The sequence below is a fragment of the Carex rostrata genome, chromosome 32 (assembly GCF_964058835.1).
Source record: "Carex rostrata chromosome 32, lpCarRost1.2, whole genome shotgun sequence".
Classification (NCBI taxonomy): domain Eukaryota; kingdom Viridiplantae; phylum Streptophyta; class Magnoliopsida; order Poales; family Cyperaceae; genus Carex; species Carex rostrata.
In genome coordinates this window covers 1,219,398-1,232,030 of record NC_135949.1, presented here as the reverse complement: position 1 = coordinate 1,232,030, position 12,633 = coordinate 1,219,398, and the positions used below count along the sequence as shown (strand labels likewise).

The 12,633-nt window shown below is 32.8% G+C and overlaps 1 protein-coding gene across 1 annotated transcript; it reads left to right on the top strand.

The window, feature by feature from the left end:
- Window positions 1-1,730: 1,730 nt before the first annotated feature.
- On the top strand, window positions 1,731-4,805 carry LOC144547765 (bZIP transcription factor ABI5 homolog). The gene is made up of 4 exons (XM_078296461.1): window positions 1,731-2,624; window positions 4,088-4,159; window positions 4,243-4,272; window positions 4,397-4,805. Exons 1-4 carry the CDS (start codon window positions 1,731-1,733, stop codon window positions 4,481-4,483), a joined length of 1,083 nt encoding a protein of 360 aa, XP_078152587.1. The 3' UTR covers window positions 4,484-4,805.
- Window positions 4,806-12,633: the final 7,828 nt, after the last annotated feature.

Below are 12,633 nucleotides of genomic sequence, written 5' to 3'. Positions count from 1 at the left end.
ATATTTGATTTACAAAATTTTTTGGTGTAAATTTGATAAATCTAAATACGAATTTTCATGTATATTTTCAATAGAAAAATAAAAAAATTTAAAATTTTCTGTTTTAAAAAAAAGTAAAAAAAAAAAAATCGGGTTCGGTTAACGGTTAACCGAACCAACGAATCCGGTTAACCATTAACCGGACCCAAACCAAATTTCCGGTTAACGGTTAACCGGACTCTTTTAAAGGGTCCGGTTAACCGTTAACCGGAAATTTGGTCCGGTTAACGGTTAACGGTTAACCGATTTGGGTAGATTTCAAATTCCACAGCCGGTTCGGTTATTTTTTTAAATTTAATTTATTTTTTGGATATAAATAAAAAAATCGGTTATCACGCTCTACACATACTTATTTCTAGCAAAATGACTGAAATTTTTCATTCGATTATTTGAAAACTAGTTGATACTGTATACAGATTTAAACGGCACATTAATTAATATATAATTGATAATTATATTAATTTTATGATCCATATTTTATATAAATTTAGTTGGTACTTTTTTTTGAGATAGAAAGATAGAGATCTAATCTTTTAAGTTATGTAATTAGAAATTTGTCTATACTTTCATATTTAAACAACTTGATTCTTAATTTAATTTAAAAGTGGAGAATTTAACAAGTTAAAATTTAATATTTAAACAAATAAAAGTTTATATGTAATAGACGGATTTGAGGGCATTTAAAAAAAAATAGCTGAATTAAGTTGATACGTAATTTAAATATTTATTTAATAGTTAAATAAATAAAAGTTGTTAAACCATTTAAATAAATTAGTATTGTTGTAAAATAAATAAAAAAGGGTAAAGGCCAAAAAGAAGAAATTCCTGATGACGCGGCTCTATCCCGATCGTTGATTTCGGACCGTCTGATGTTCAAGTTCGGTCCAGTAGTGAGTAGCCCACTGCCCACCGCAATGCATTTCTGCAACGACGCGCCACGTATCTCCTCCAAAGACACGTGTCAACTTTTCTTCGTAGTAAGTTACCATATCAACCTTCTCAACTATTTACTCTCCAGAGTCCGCATCGTCTGCATTAACTCAAAATACATATCAGCCGTCCGATTGTAAACAGAGCCCATCCAGCCCCACATAAAATATGAGGAGGTCTTTAATATTAGTGCGGATTTAATTTACACGAACTTTAAAGCTGATCGGACGGTCCATATGCATTAATTTAAAAGATTCCTTTTTGAGTTATTGCAGAGGATATGAATTCTAAAACCCAAGGCATCTAAATAATTTCATAAACCCTCGCTTAAACCCATCTGGTGACTGGTGACTGGTGCCACCGCTCGGCGATTAGCCTCCTGACTCCTAATTCTCAATTCGACCTTTCTTATAGCAAAGAAAAAGAAAAACAGAAATTGACCTTTCGCCTTCACAGATACGCAAGAGGTATGCTCTCTCTCTCTCTCCCTCTCTTTTTCTGATCTGGATTTCATTGCGTAGGTAGATTGCTGTTGGTATTCGACTGAATTTGTTTTTTTTTTTTCTCTCTCTCTAGTCTCTAGTCCTCTTTCACGCGATAAAGTGTGAAGGCTCTGAGCGATAGCCAAAGCGAGAAAGAGCATATTTGAAGCCACACGCAACCTTCCATAAGTAGAAAAAAACGAAAGCGGCCTCTCTCTCTCTCTCTCTATCTCATATCTATCTTCTTCTTCTCCTTGATCTCCGAGTGATCGATCATCCATGTCGTCTGATGAAACAGAGGTCACCTCGCGGCACCATAACCTCGATCAGGGGCAATACCCTGATAAAGACTTGAGCAGCGTCGGTTACCCCCTTACGCGCCAGAATTCAATCTACTCTCTCACCCTTGATGAAGTCCAAAACACCGTCTGTGAGCCGGGTCGCAACTTTGGATCCATGAACATGGACGAGTTCTTGACCAACATATGGAATGCCGAGGAAGGCCAGGCCCTCGGTCAAGCAACCGGCTCCACCGCCACCACCTCCTCCGCCGGAGGAGGTGATGCAACAACCTCCAACGGAGGTGTTGTTCCGACTTTACAGAGACAGGGCTCCCTCACCGCCCCGCCGCCTTTAAGCAGGAAGACAGTGGAGGAGGTGTGGACTGAAATACACCGGGCACAGGGAGGAGGGCCACTCACCTCACGTGGGACCCACCAGCAGGCAGTAAATGGAGATTCAAGTGGCAGACAGCCAACCTTTGGGGAAATGACCCTTGAGGATTTTCTTATCAAGGCTGGGGTCGTGCGGGAACCCACTGTCAGTGTAAGAGTGGCACCACCGCAATTCGGACAGATGACGGCGATGTACCCAATTGGAGCAGAGATGTATGGGGCCCCAATGATGGGAGGGGCCAATGTGAATATGAATATGAACATGAATGGGGGGATGATGCATGGGATGATGGTGGGGCCAGTAGGGAGTCCCGGGACACCTGACAGGATGGGGGATGATGTAACAGGAGGCTATGATAGGGGGGATGGGAGGAAGAGGTCGGCAGGTGTAGTAGGGATGGGAGAAGAGGGGTTTGTTGTTGAAAAGGGAGTTCAGAGGAGGCAGCGTCGCATGATAAAAAACCGTGAATCTGCTGCCCGCTCCCGTGCCAGGAAACAGGTTATTTTACTTTATTATTTTTTTACTATTTTTATTATTGTGAATTGCTGGATATTATCATGCACGGTGCAATGAATTATGATTGGAATTATGAAAGACCAAACTGTACAAATGGTTCCAAGCAAAGCTTAGAAAAGCAACTATCATTAGCTTCGGCTTTTTCTTGATGGCCTCTACATTGTCATTAAAATTATCTACACGGAGATAGAAATATTTGAAATTTGCTCTCGTGACAGTTTAATTAGCTTAAATGGTTCCAATATTATACCCTATACTTCCATTGTACATATGAATTATGACACATATCAATGTATCAATGATACTGTTTCATTCAAGAGTTGTTTGAACCCTTTTTGGCCAAGGTTTCTTTCAAACTATTAAACTTCTAAGGATATGAAGCTATGCACACTACCAAAATTATTAGCAAGGGTGCAAAATTTAATTGTCTTTCTTTTTGCAACCGGTAAATCTCATTTGTCTGTAACTGCGGCTAATTGCATGCATTGCGCACTATTTTTATGGGCGTAAACTGGAAGCTGGGCGGCTTGCACGCCCCTGGTTTCCTATTGAACTAATAAAGAGATGTACAAAGTCAAATATCTTTAATAGTAACGTACGAATTTTTGTTGCATTAAATGCCGCACTAGCACAGACCCTTTTTTTTTTTTTTTTTTTCTAATATGATTCATTAAATGTGGTTAATTATATATTAGCATGCACTTATATATGCACTGTGTATGTCAATTGTGATGCTTTAATTAGTGACTGTCTAATTTGTGTGAATGTTGTTCATGTTCCATGGAGTTTACAATTAGCATACTTGACCGATATATTAATTAACCTTTGGCCTTCAGTGTTTAAGACTCATTGTTGGTTTAGTTTGCTTCTTGGGGCATATTGCACCCGTAAACCTTCTTGATTCAAGGACAGATATGTATCGGAGGCTGTGTGTTTCGGCAATAATCTCACCTTGGTACATGCATATTCTTACCCTATGTATAGTTTCTAATATATCAGTTTACATTATAGAACTCCAACCGTTGATCGAATTGCCAACTAAAGATAATTGCCGGGTTATATTCATTCTGTTACAACATGATTCCTGCATACCATTAATACATTGATGATTTGTATATTTCCGAGTTCATATTGAAGGAAATGAATAAGAATTCTGTTAGGTATAAGTAGATATTATCTTGTCCTTCCAGTACTACAATGAAATCAAATTAAATTCATCAGCTAATTAAGTTACTATGCATATACTTGACCAGTAAACCTGCTCATCATGTTAGTATGTTCACCTTCTATGGAATTGATTAGCTTCCAGTTGTACCGGATGGTATGTATTTACTTCTTAGTTAGCAATTCTCCAAAAAAGAAAAATATATAGATAATTCTTAGCTAGCTTCCCTTTTTGTCTATCATTAAGCTAGAGCTAATTGATGTAATTTGTCTTGATGAAGGCATACACTGTCGAGCTTGAAGCAGAGCTGACTCTCTTGAAAGAAGAGAATGAGCGCCTCAAAGAAGAGGAGGTTAAGAAATTTTTTTCTCTTTACCTGCTTTTTAATTTTCGATCTTTCTTTGTGCTAACAAAGTAATCTGCTTTGACACGCAGAAGAAGGTCATGGAGCTAAAGCGTCAGATGGTACTATATATGCTCATTGCTCATTTACTCTGCCTATTCTTATTGTTTTGTTTTATGTTGTTAGCAACAGTACTGACATTATGCAAACATCTTCTGTTGAAACTTGTTGTACTGTAAAATGCAGTTACTCGAAGCCATAACAGAGCAGGCATATGTGCATGCACAGAAGGCAAAAGGATCCCTCAGGCGTAGCTTCACTTGCACTTGGTGATTTTCAAACAGGCAAAGAAGGCTCATAATCTTTTTTTTCTTGTAAGGCTCTTGGACTCTACTGTCGCTGTTCGTTTGATGTTTTATTAACTCTAGTGGTTTATTTTGGTAATAAATAGGTTAATCTTATAGTTGCATGACAGCAGAGTGAGTACTTGTTAATTTCTAGTGTTCGTACTGTGTATGAATTTTTTTTTTTTTTTTTTTGTTTTGTTTTGGTGAAAACAATAGTGGTGAATTTGGATCTTTTCTGAAAACAATAGATGGATGGTTTTTAATTTTATCTTCTTGGTGCTTAGAACTTTGCTGTCATTATGAAGAGCGCAATAATATGTATGCTTTTTTTTTCATTTGGTCCTACCATGTTTAATTTCCCAGTTAATTGGCTGTACATACATAAATCACAACTTCATCATAGATCAGTTTAACAATGACATTTTATATTTCACGTCAAAATTAAGCAAGTCCGATGCATCATGATCATCCTATCATTGCTTCTCATCTTTCGTTTTTCCCTCCGAGAAGCAAACAAAAAACTCTGGTGTTCTGTCTCCTCTCTCAACCTTGTAAGTTTGTTGTCTTCTTTTTTATACTGTTTACTGTACTTAAAAATATGTTTAGGCAATGAGAAAATGCTTCTTTTGTACAGTTTTGAGAAATGCTTTCTGATTTTCCAATTTTTTTACTTTCTTTATGGTTGTAAGTAGATGATCAATTGAGTTAGATGTCTACAAATTTTATGTTGGTCCTAATATAAATGATATTATTTTTCGCGGAAGCGATGAGTTCAACAAACTTTGGTGTGCATGCTTATACTGTGCTTTATATTATACATATTGGATGGACCAAGTATCAATTAAGGATTTCTTGCAACATTGAAAATTAGGCCCTATTTGCAAATGTGGCAAGCTTTCAAAACCTTACTTTCTTTATGAAGTTCCAAGTTTTAATATTCTTGTACACCAATGTACCAGTACCACTGTTGAACTATAATACATGAGGATAGTTTGCTGATACGTTTTGAAATATAAGATTGTCTGCAGTTTGCAAAATCAGTATGAAATGAGATTCAACAAAGATTCTAATGTTATATCACAATTTATTTAAAAATTTCAAAATACAGTGAACTTTGAAAATAAAGGTAAAATCTGGGCTCAAACAGAAAAGATTCATTTTTTATGCATAAATTTCAGTCTTTAACATTCTACATACTTGAAATTAGTTCAAGACTAGCCATTAAATTTATAGAAACATAAGAAAACAAAAATTAATAAATTGATTAGATAGAAATAAAATTCTTATGAACTAAGATTAGCAGCCTTGAACCTCTGAGGGATGCCTCAGCAGCCCCTGCACCAAAAAAATCAAAATTTATTCATAACTAGCAGAAAGCTTCGCTTTGATTCGGCAGTAAACAGAAAAAAAAAAAAAAAAAAAAAAAAAAACATAATAACAAGTTGTTGATATAATGCAAAGAAAACAAAACTAAAACAGTGCATATGCATATAATATGGGATGAGCCAAAATATAGAAGTTGTATAAATCATATTAAATTTGATTTTAGAATTTGCAAAGACTATACATATGGAACGAAAGCTATATATAATGCCAGAGAAAATAACATTGTTTCAGCCATTTTTATTTGAAGGGAAAAGAAAATAATAGCTGTACATAAAGGTAACACTAATATAAATAACAACAAACATCCAAAAGTAAATTAACAGCAAACCAATTAAAGAATTATGTGTGCCACTACAAGATCTATCCCAAATTTTACACTCAATTATAGGGGTACTCGTTAATATAAATAGAGGGAACACTAAATGTATATATCATAAACTTAAAACAAATGTTAAGAAATGACGAATATTCAGTAATTGTTAATTCTATATTGTAGTAATAGTTGCAATAAGTAAAGGTATATACCATAAGCAAGAGAATAGATAGCTTCTCAAATCTAAGATTCAAGTTATATAAAATACAGGATGATAAGTAAATGCAACTATTGAATAACAGAAAGAGTACTAGAATGAGCAAAACATTAAGCATATTAAATACATAACAAGTGTTCTTGCGCCGAAATTAGTAATCATGTACCGAAACATGCAAATCGAAACAAAGAGAGGTCATTAATTGTCAATTGGCATATTGTAGAGATTCGTTTATATTTCTTATTCTATTTGCACAGCCAAAAGTTATTATATTGATTGTTATTAGCACCAAAGGGATAATTAAAGGTGCAACGCACAACCAAAGAACAAACACAAAAATTTAGTTAGGCCTTCTAAGTTCTAAGTATGAAAAGAAAAAAAATTGTACTTCTCTTTTCAAACAAACAATTAATGTAACCCTACTAGGGGTGAAAACGGAGCGGATACGGAACGGATAATGCTGATACCATATCTGCATCCTTCGGATAATGAGCGGATACAAATACGGATACGGATAGCAAACGGATATTATAATTCAAAACTAAATCTGCCTTAAACGGATACGGAACAGATAATCAACGGATACGGATTCAAATACGGATATAAGATGAATAATTGAGTCATTTGAACTTTGAAATACAATACTAATTAACAAAATTTAAAATATTTTTGTAATGCAGCAAAAAATCAATAAACAAAAACATATGCCTTATATAGGAATAAAGTTTACTGGAAGAAAGCTGCATGAAATATTAGTAAAATAAAATTAAAATTGGGATGAGGATTGAGTCGATTGACTCAATAGCTGTTATATTACGCAAAAAAATAATAATAATAATAATTGTAATTTGAGATGGGGAGCTGCTCGGGCCCGTCAATTTGGTCCGGCCCAATTATATTCAAATATTAGAAGAAGAAAAAGTCTGTCCGGATAGGATGAGTTAAATAGTCCCACAATAGACGAAGATAAACAATGAGGTTAGTATATAAGTCCTTAGGTCGGGAGAAAAAAAATCTGGAGAGAGGCGCTGCAGAGATTAGAGGCATTGATAATACCGGCTTCCAACTAAAATCCGATTAAGATTAACACCCTTAGAAAACGGGTTCCGGATATCCGATCCGTGTAGACATCCCTTTACACACCATAATTTTTTGTCCCTGAGTTTTTCAGAAACCATATGCTTAAATACACGACGCGACAGTAAGTTTTCTGATAAATGCAACAGAGGAATATTTTAAAAAGTAAGATATATTATCTAAAAAAAATGAAAAAATAAACTGGATCTAGATGAATATGTAATAGAATGTTGAATTATGAAAGTATATCTTTGCACTAGATCCTTTAAGAAGCTCTTAGCAGTATTCTCCAATGATCTGAATTCTTCCACCGGTATAAGCCCCTCAGTAATCCACAACAGAAATAATCTTTAAGCGTCGATTTCATGATATGATATATATTACCTAACTTGTAAGATTCCAACGGTATATATTAAAAACAGATTGAATTTTAGTTTATCCAATAATATATATATATATAATACTTCTGTTGACATGGACCCTGGATCAATGGATCTTAGATAAGTTTGTTGAGATCGACCTGAGAACCCAATAATAAATTGACAGATTTGTTACTTGGACATTTCATCGAACACCCTTTGCGCGTCGAATAAAACATGTGACGATACAAAAGGAAAAGAAAAAATAGAAGGCACCATTGCGTGCATGCATGAAGCACAACCACGCATCTTCTTTTTCTTCTTCTTCTTCCTCATCTCCCTCTGCCTTTATCTCTTCCTTGGAGTGTAAGAAAGGTTGCATTACTTGAAAAAATTAATCTCCTCTTTTAATCAATCTTTTTTATTCTCTTGCTAGCTTTGTGCACTGACCAGAAATATTATGCTTTTAAGATTCGTGCAGAAAGAATTTGAACGGTCCGGGCTTTTCACATATCACTCAAAATTTAGTGTTAATTGTAGTAGTTATGATGTTGTAATATATTTGCATGAATTTAGTGGGGTTGGTATAAATTTTCATGAGGGTTTAAATGTCTTCATTATCAAAAACTTAAATAACTCAAAGTTTAAAACTTAAACGTCAAAATAAAACCATTAGATGTGATTTATGTTATTTTTTCTATGTGCCCATAAAAATTTATCACATTTTGATTTTACTTTTATGTGAATCAACAAGTTAAAAAATCAATGTCTAGAAATTATCCACATTAGTATACATTTTTACAAGCTCAAGATGACAACCAAAACAAAGTTGAAATACTATAATTTTTTACACATGCATAGATAAAATGATGTAGTTCATATCCACCAGTTTTATTTTGAATTTTAAGACTTAAATTTTGAAATATTAAAGCTTTTAAAAATAGAGACATGATGGAGGCACAAAACATGAAGGCATTTGAACCCTCCTCAATTTTCATTATGTATTGTACAGTTATATGAATAATAAATTATTATTTAGTTGTAATAATTTTAGTGTTCAAATTATATATATGACAATCATTGCGTACAATCTTGTGTTATTGTGGTTGTAAATATTTAGATTATTTTAATGTTATGACATGGATTTAATTAGGTGGTATAAAATTTAATGAGTGAGTCTATTGTACTATGCATAGCATTATTTGGTCTGTAATATGATTCAATATTTTTGTTTTCAAAATCTTAATGATCGATTCGAACCCTTCAATATGATTTTCATATAAATATGTACTTGCAAACCAAATTTTATATTTTGTAGAATCTTTTTACTATTTTTAAAAATAGGTAGAAAATCACTGTTTTTGGATGGTCCAAAATTTTCAGATCAAGTGATTTTTTACCTATCTTAATAAATAGTACAAAAATATAGATATCATGTTGAACTCTTCGGATCAATTGTTAGAATTTTAAAAATAAAGATATTAATTCATATTGCGGACTAATTAACCCATAATATGCATACTACGTACCTCGCTCAAATTTCATTGTAAATTGAAAGATTAAATTAGATACGTTAATGGACATTTATATATAACTATATAGTTCTATTTATTTTGCTGTTGAAAATATATGATTTCCAATTGGAAAAAAAAATGGCAAATAGCTGACCGGAGATTAACTTTTTAAGACCCAATCATAATTCATGGCATTATTCTATTTTTTTATTCCCAACACATACAAATATCTTTCAATCCAGGTTCAATTATCAAAATTAATTAAACCAAATAATGTAATGAAATCACCATGGACACCAATTAATTATGTTCCTCATGCGTAATATTGTAGAAATGAGAGAGGTATACATTATCAAACCTCATATTTTATATCTTTATTTTTTAATTTTAAATTATCAATTCGAACCGTTCAACATGATATTCATACTAAAATATGTTTGGGATTAAATTTTATAATTTTTGGATTTTTATCTTTTTACTTTTTTTCAGATAAGTACAAAATTAGTGTTTTTGAATGGTAAAAAAAAAACAATGATTTTCTTCCTATCTTAAAAAACAGTGAAAGAATTTCAAAATTATAAAGTTTCATCCTCAAATATATTTTAGTATGAATATCATGTTGAGCGGTTTGGATTGACAATTTGAACTTTAAAAATTAAGATATAACATATAAGGTATATAAGGTATGAAATACATGAGGTATTAGAATCTGGCCTCCTCTTGTAGAAATATATAGAGCGTGGAAAGAAAAATAGGAAATTAAATAAGAGAGTAAATGAGAAATAAATGGGACTCGTACTCTACTTGTTTGTTTCTTCAAATGCTTTGAAGTTCGAACATGTTTTTGTGATTATTTCTTGGGTAAATTATTTTGATTTTGTACAAGCTTAGCCTTGAAATAAGATAGCTAGATACCAAACCAAACAAGCAAGTATGGAATAGATGACATGATAAGTTTGCACATATGCTAACACTTTATTTTGAATATAAATCTAAAGTTGTCTCAAGTTGAGATTGAATATTGAGGGACCATGCTAACACTTTGTTAAAAGGATATATTTATAAAGACGAACTTTAACATAATTATATAATTGAAGAAAAACAGAGGCTTGGCCTCTTTATTTTCTTGAAAAAAATATATAATTGCAAAACAAATTAAAGAAAATTAAATCAAGTTCGAGAAAGTATAATCCACATATTTTTCACTGCCATAATGTCACTACTACAAAAAAAAATTCTATATCGGTTATAATCGCGTTATGCCATCTGGTTCCGAAAATCGATCATATAGGAAAGATGTATACATTGTCATTGGCTCAAAATAGATGGCGTTAATCAATATACCATCGGCAGAGGTCGTTTGGCCATCGGGTTTGGCGAACCCAACGCCATCGCTTCTGTTTGGCAACCGATGGTAAATGTGATTAACGGTGTGTCGTTGTGCGTTCAATGGCATCGCTTGCGTTTTTGTCTGCCAATGCCAATTCACATACAACATCGTTTTTGTTTTTGTTTTTGTTTGTGTTGGCGTTGTTATCTTAGCTTTGCTTCTGTTTTTAATTTGAACCGTTGGTGATATATATATATATTTAATTACACCCTAATTAATTAGGAGCTAGCTAGCTAGCCTCTATTTGCTAGCTCTTTTTTACACCCATCATTTCAACCAATAATTTTAAACACGCATTCAATCAAATATATAAATAGACAACATGCATAATGCATATTGTTCTTAACAACAACATACAGATCTATAACATAACAACATTATAAATTACCAACAAGCCATATATATAATTAATTGTACCAGCAAAAATGTATATATCCTCTCACAACAAGACATAATTATCACCAGCAAAATTTTCATGCAATTGTACCAACTGATTGTACCAACGATAAAAATGTACATCATATATGTTACCAATAATTAAATGTTGTTCCCAATTACCACAAAAATGTACAATTAGAATCAAAATGCAGAGAATGCATTTTTTTGTCAAGCTCAAAATTTGCATAATAAATTATGTTAAGTTCAAGATTTTTTAGAACTTTATATATAATAAGTTCAACATTCGGAGGTCTAAGGCAAGACATATACTAGCAACAATTTTTTTAAGAGAAGACATCGATCTTGGGTCTCCAATATAAATAATATAAAAAATGTAGTTGAGATGTATATACATCAAAACAATGAAATATGCAGAAGCTTATGAAAGTACAATTAATTGGCGATCAACTACCCAAACATTGGGCAAAGAATATGAATTTCCTATCAAAAAGTTACAAGCACGAATATGAATAATTGTTTTTGAGGCTAGCTCCAGCTGTTACCTCATGTGGGGGGACATACAAAAATTCAAAAGTAGGTCTTCATTTATTCTTATCTCACTTTGTGTGCAACACACTCTGAAGTGTTCACTCTTTGAATCTCCTTATATATGTACATGTTTTGAATGATGTAGAGAAGCTTATGAATTAATCCGGAAAATTATCAATCTATCTCTATATATACTTCACCCCCTTCCCTCAAACCCTCTTATTCCTCTCTTTTCTCCTGCTAAGTCCCCCAGATCAATCCTCCTCTCGTAAAAGATCAACGGTACCAGGTGAGTGTCTCATGTCTCCTCTCTGAGTTTCACTTACTATCTCTCTCATTGATTTCTTTCATTATAGTTTAATTAAATTCATCACCTATTAATCTTTGATTTTCAGTTGTGTGCTTGAGCTTCTCTCTGCTTGTATCTATCTGCACTTAGGTATTACCTTCTTTTTTTATTATTTATATTATCTTTTAATTGACATATTTTGATATGTGACATTATATTTTACACTCTAAATAGTTTGTTTTAGTTGTATAATTTAATAAGAATATATTAAAATGAAGTTAATAATAATAATAATACTTTGGAGCCATATGTTAAAGATTTGCATCACTAATTCAGCTATATAAAAAATATGCTAAAATAGAACATGGATGGAGTTATTTTGAGAAGCCTTTATCATGCAAATTTTAGAAACCGTCTCATAATCTTTGAAAGGCATATGCGACAGATCAAATTGGTTTTCTAATAAGAGAGAAAGTTGTAATGAGCTAGTGCCTCAAGGTGCTGGGCAGTAACTTGTCAGGATCTAACCGAATTATGAGAATTGTTGTTTATTAAAAAATTAATGTTATGGATCTAATCTATCGATCTCAATATGTGGACTGGATTATAAACCACAAGTTTTTATTTTTTTTTTATTTTTTTTTTATTTTTTTATTTTATTTTT

Coding starts and splice junctions, on each gene's coding strand:
- LOC144547765 (XM_078296461.1), top strand. CDS start 1,731: ATGTCGTCTGATGAAACAGAGGTCACCTCGCGGCACCATAACCTCGAT. Junction 2,625..4,087: donor GCTCCCGTGCCAGGAAACAG/GTTATTTTACTT, acceptor GTCTTGATGAAG/GCATACACTGTCGAGCTTGA. Junction 4,273..4,396: donor TGGAGCTAAAGCGTCAGATG/GTACTATATATG, acceptor TGTAAAATGCAG/TTACTCGAAGCCATAACAGA.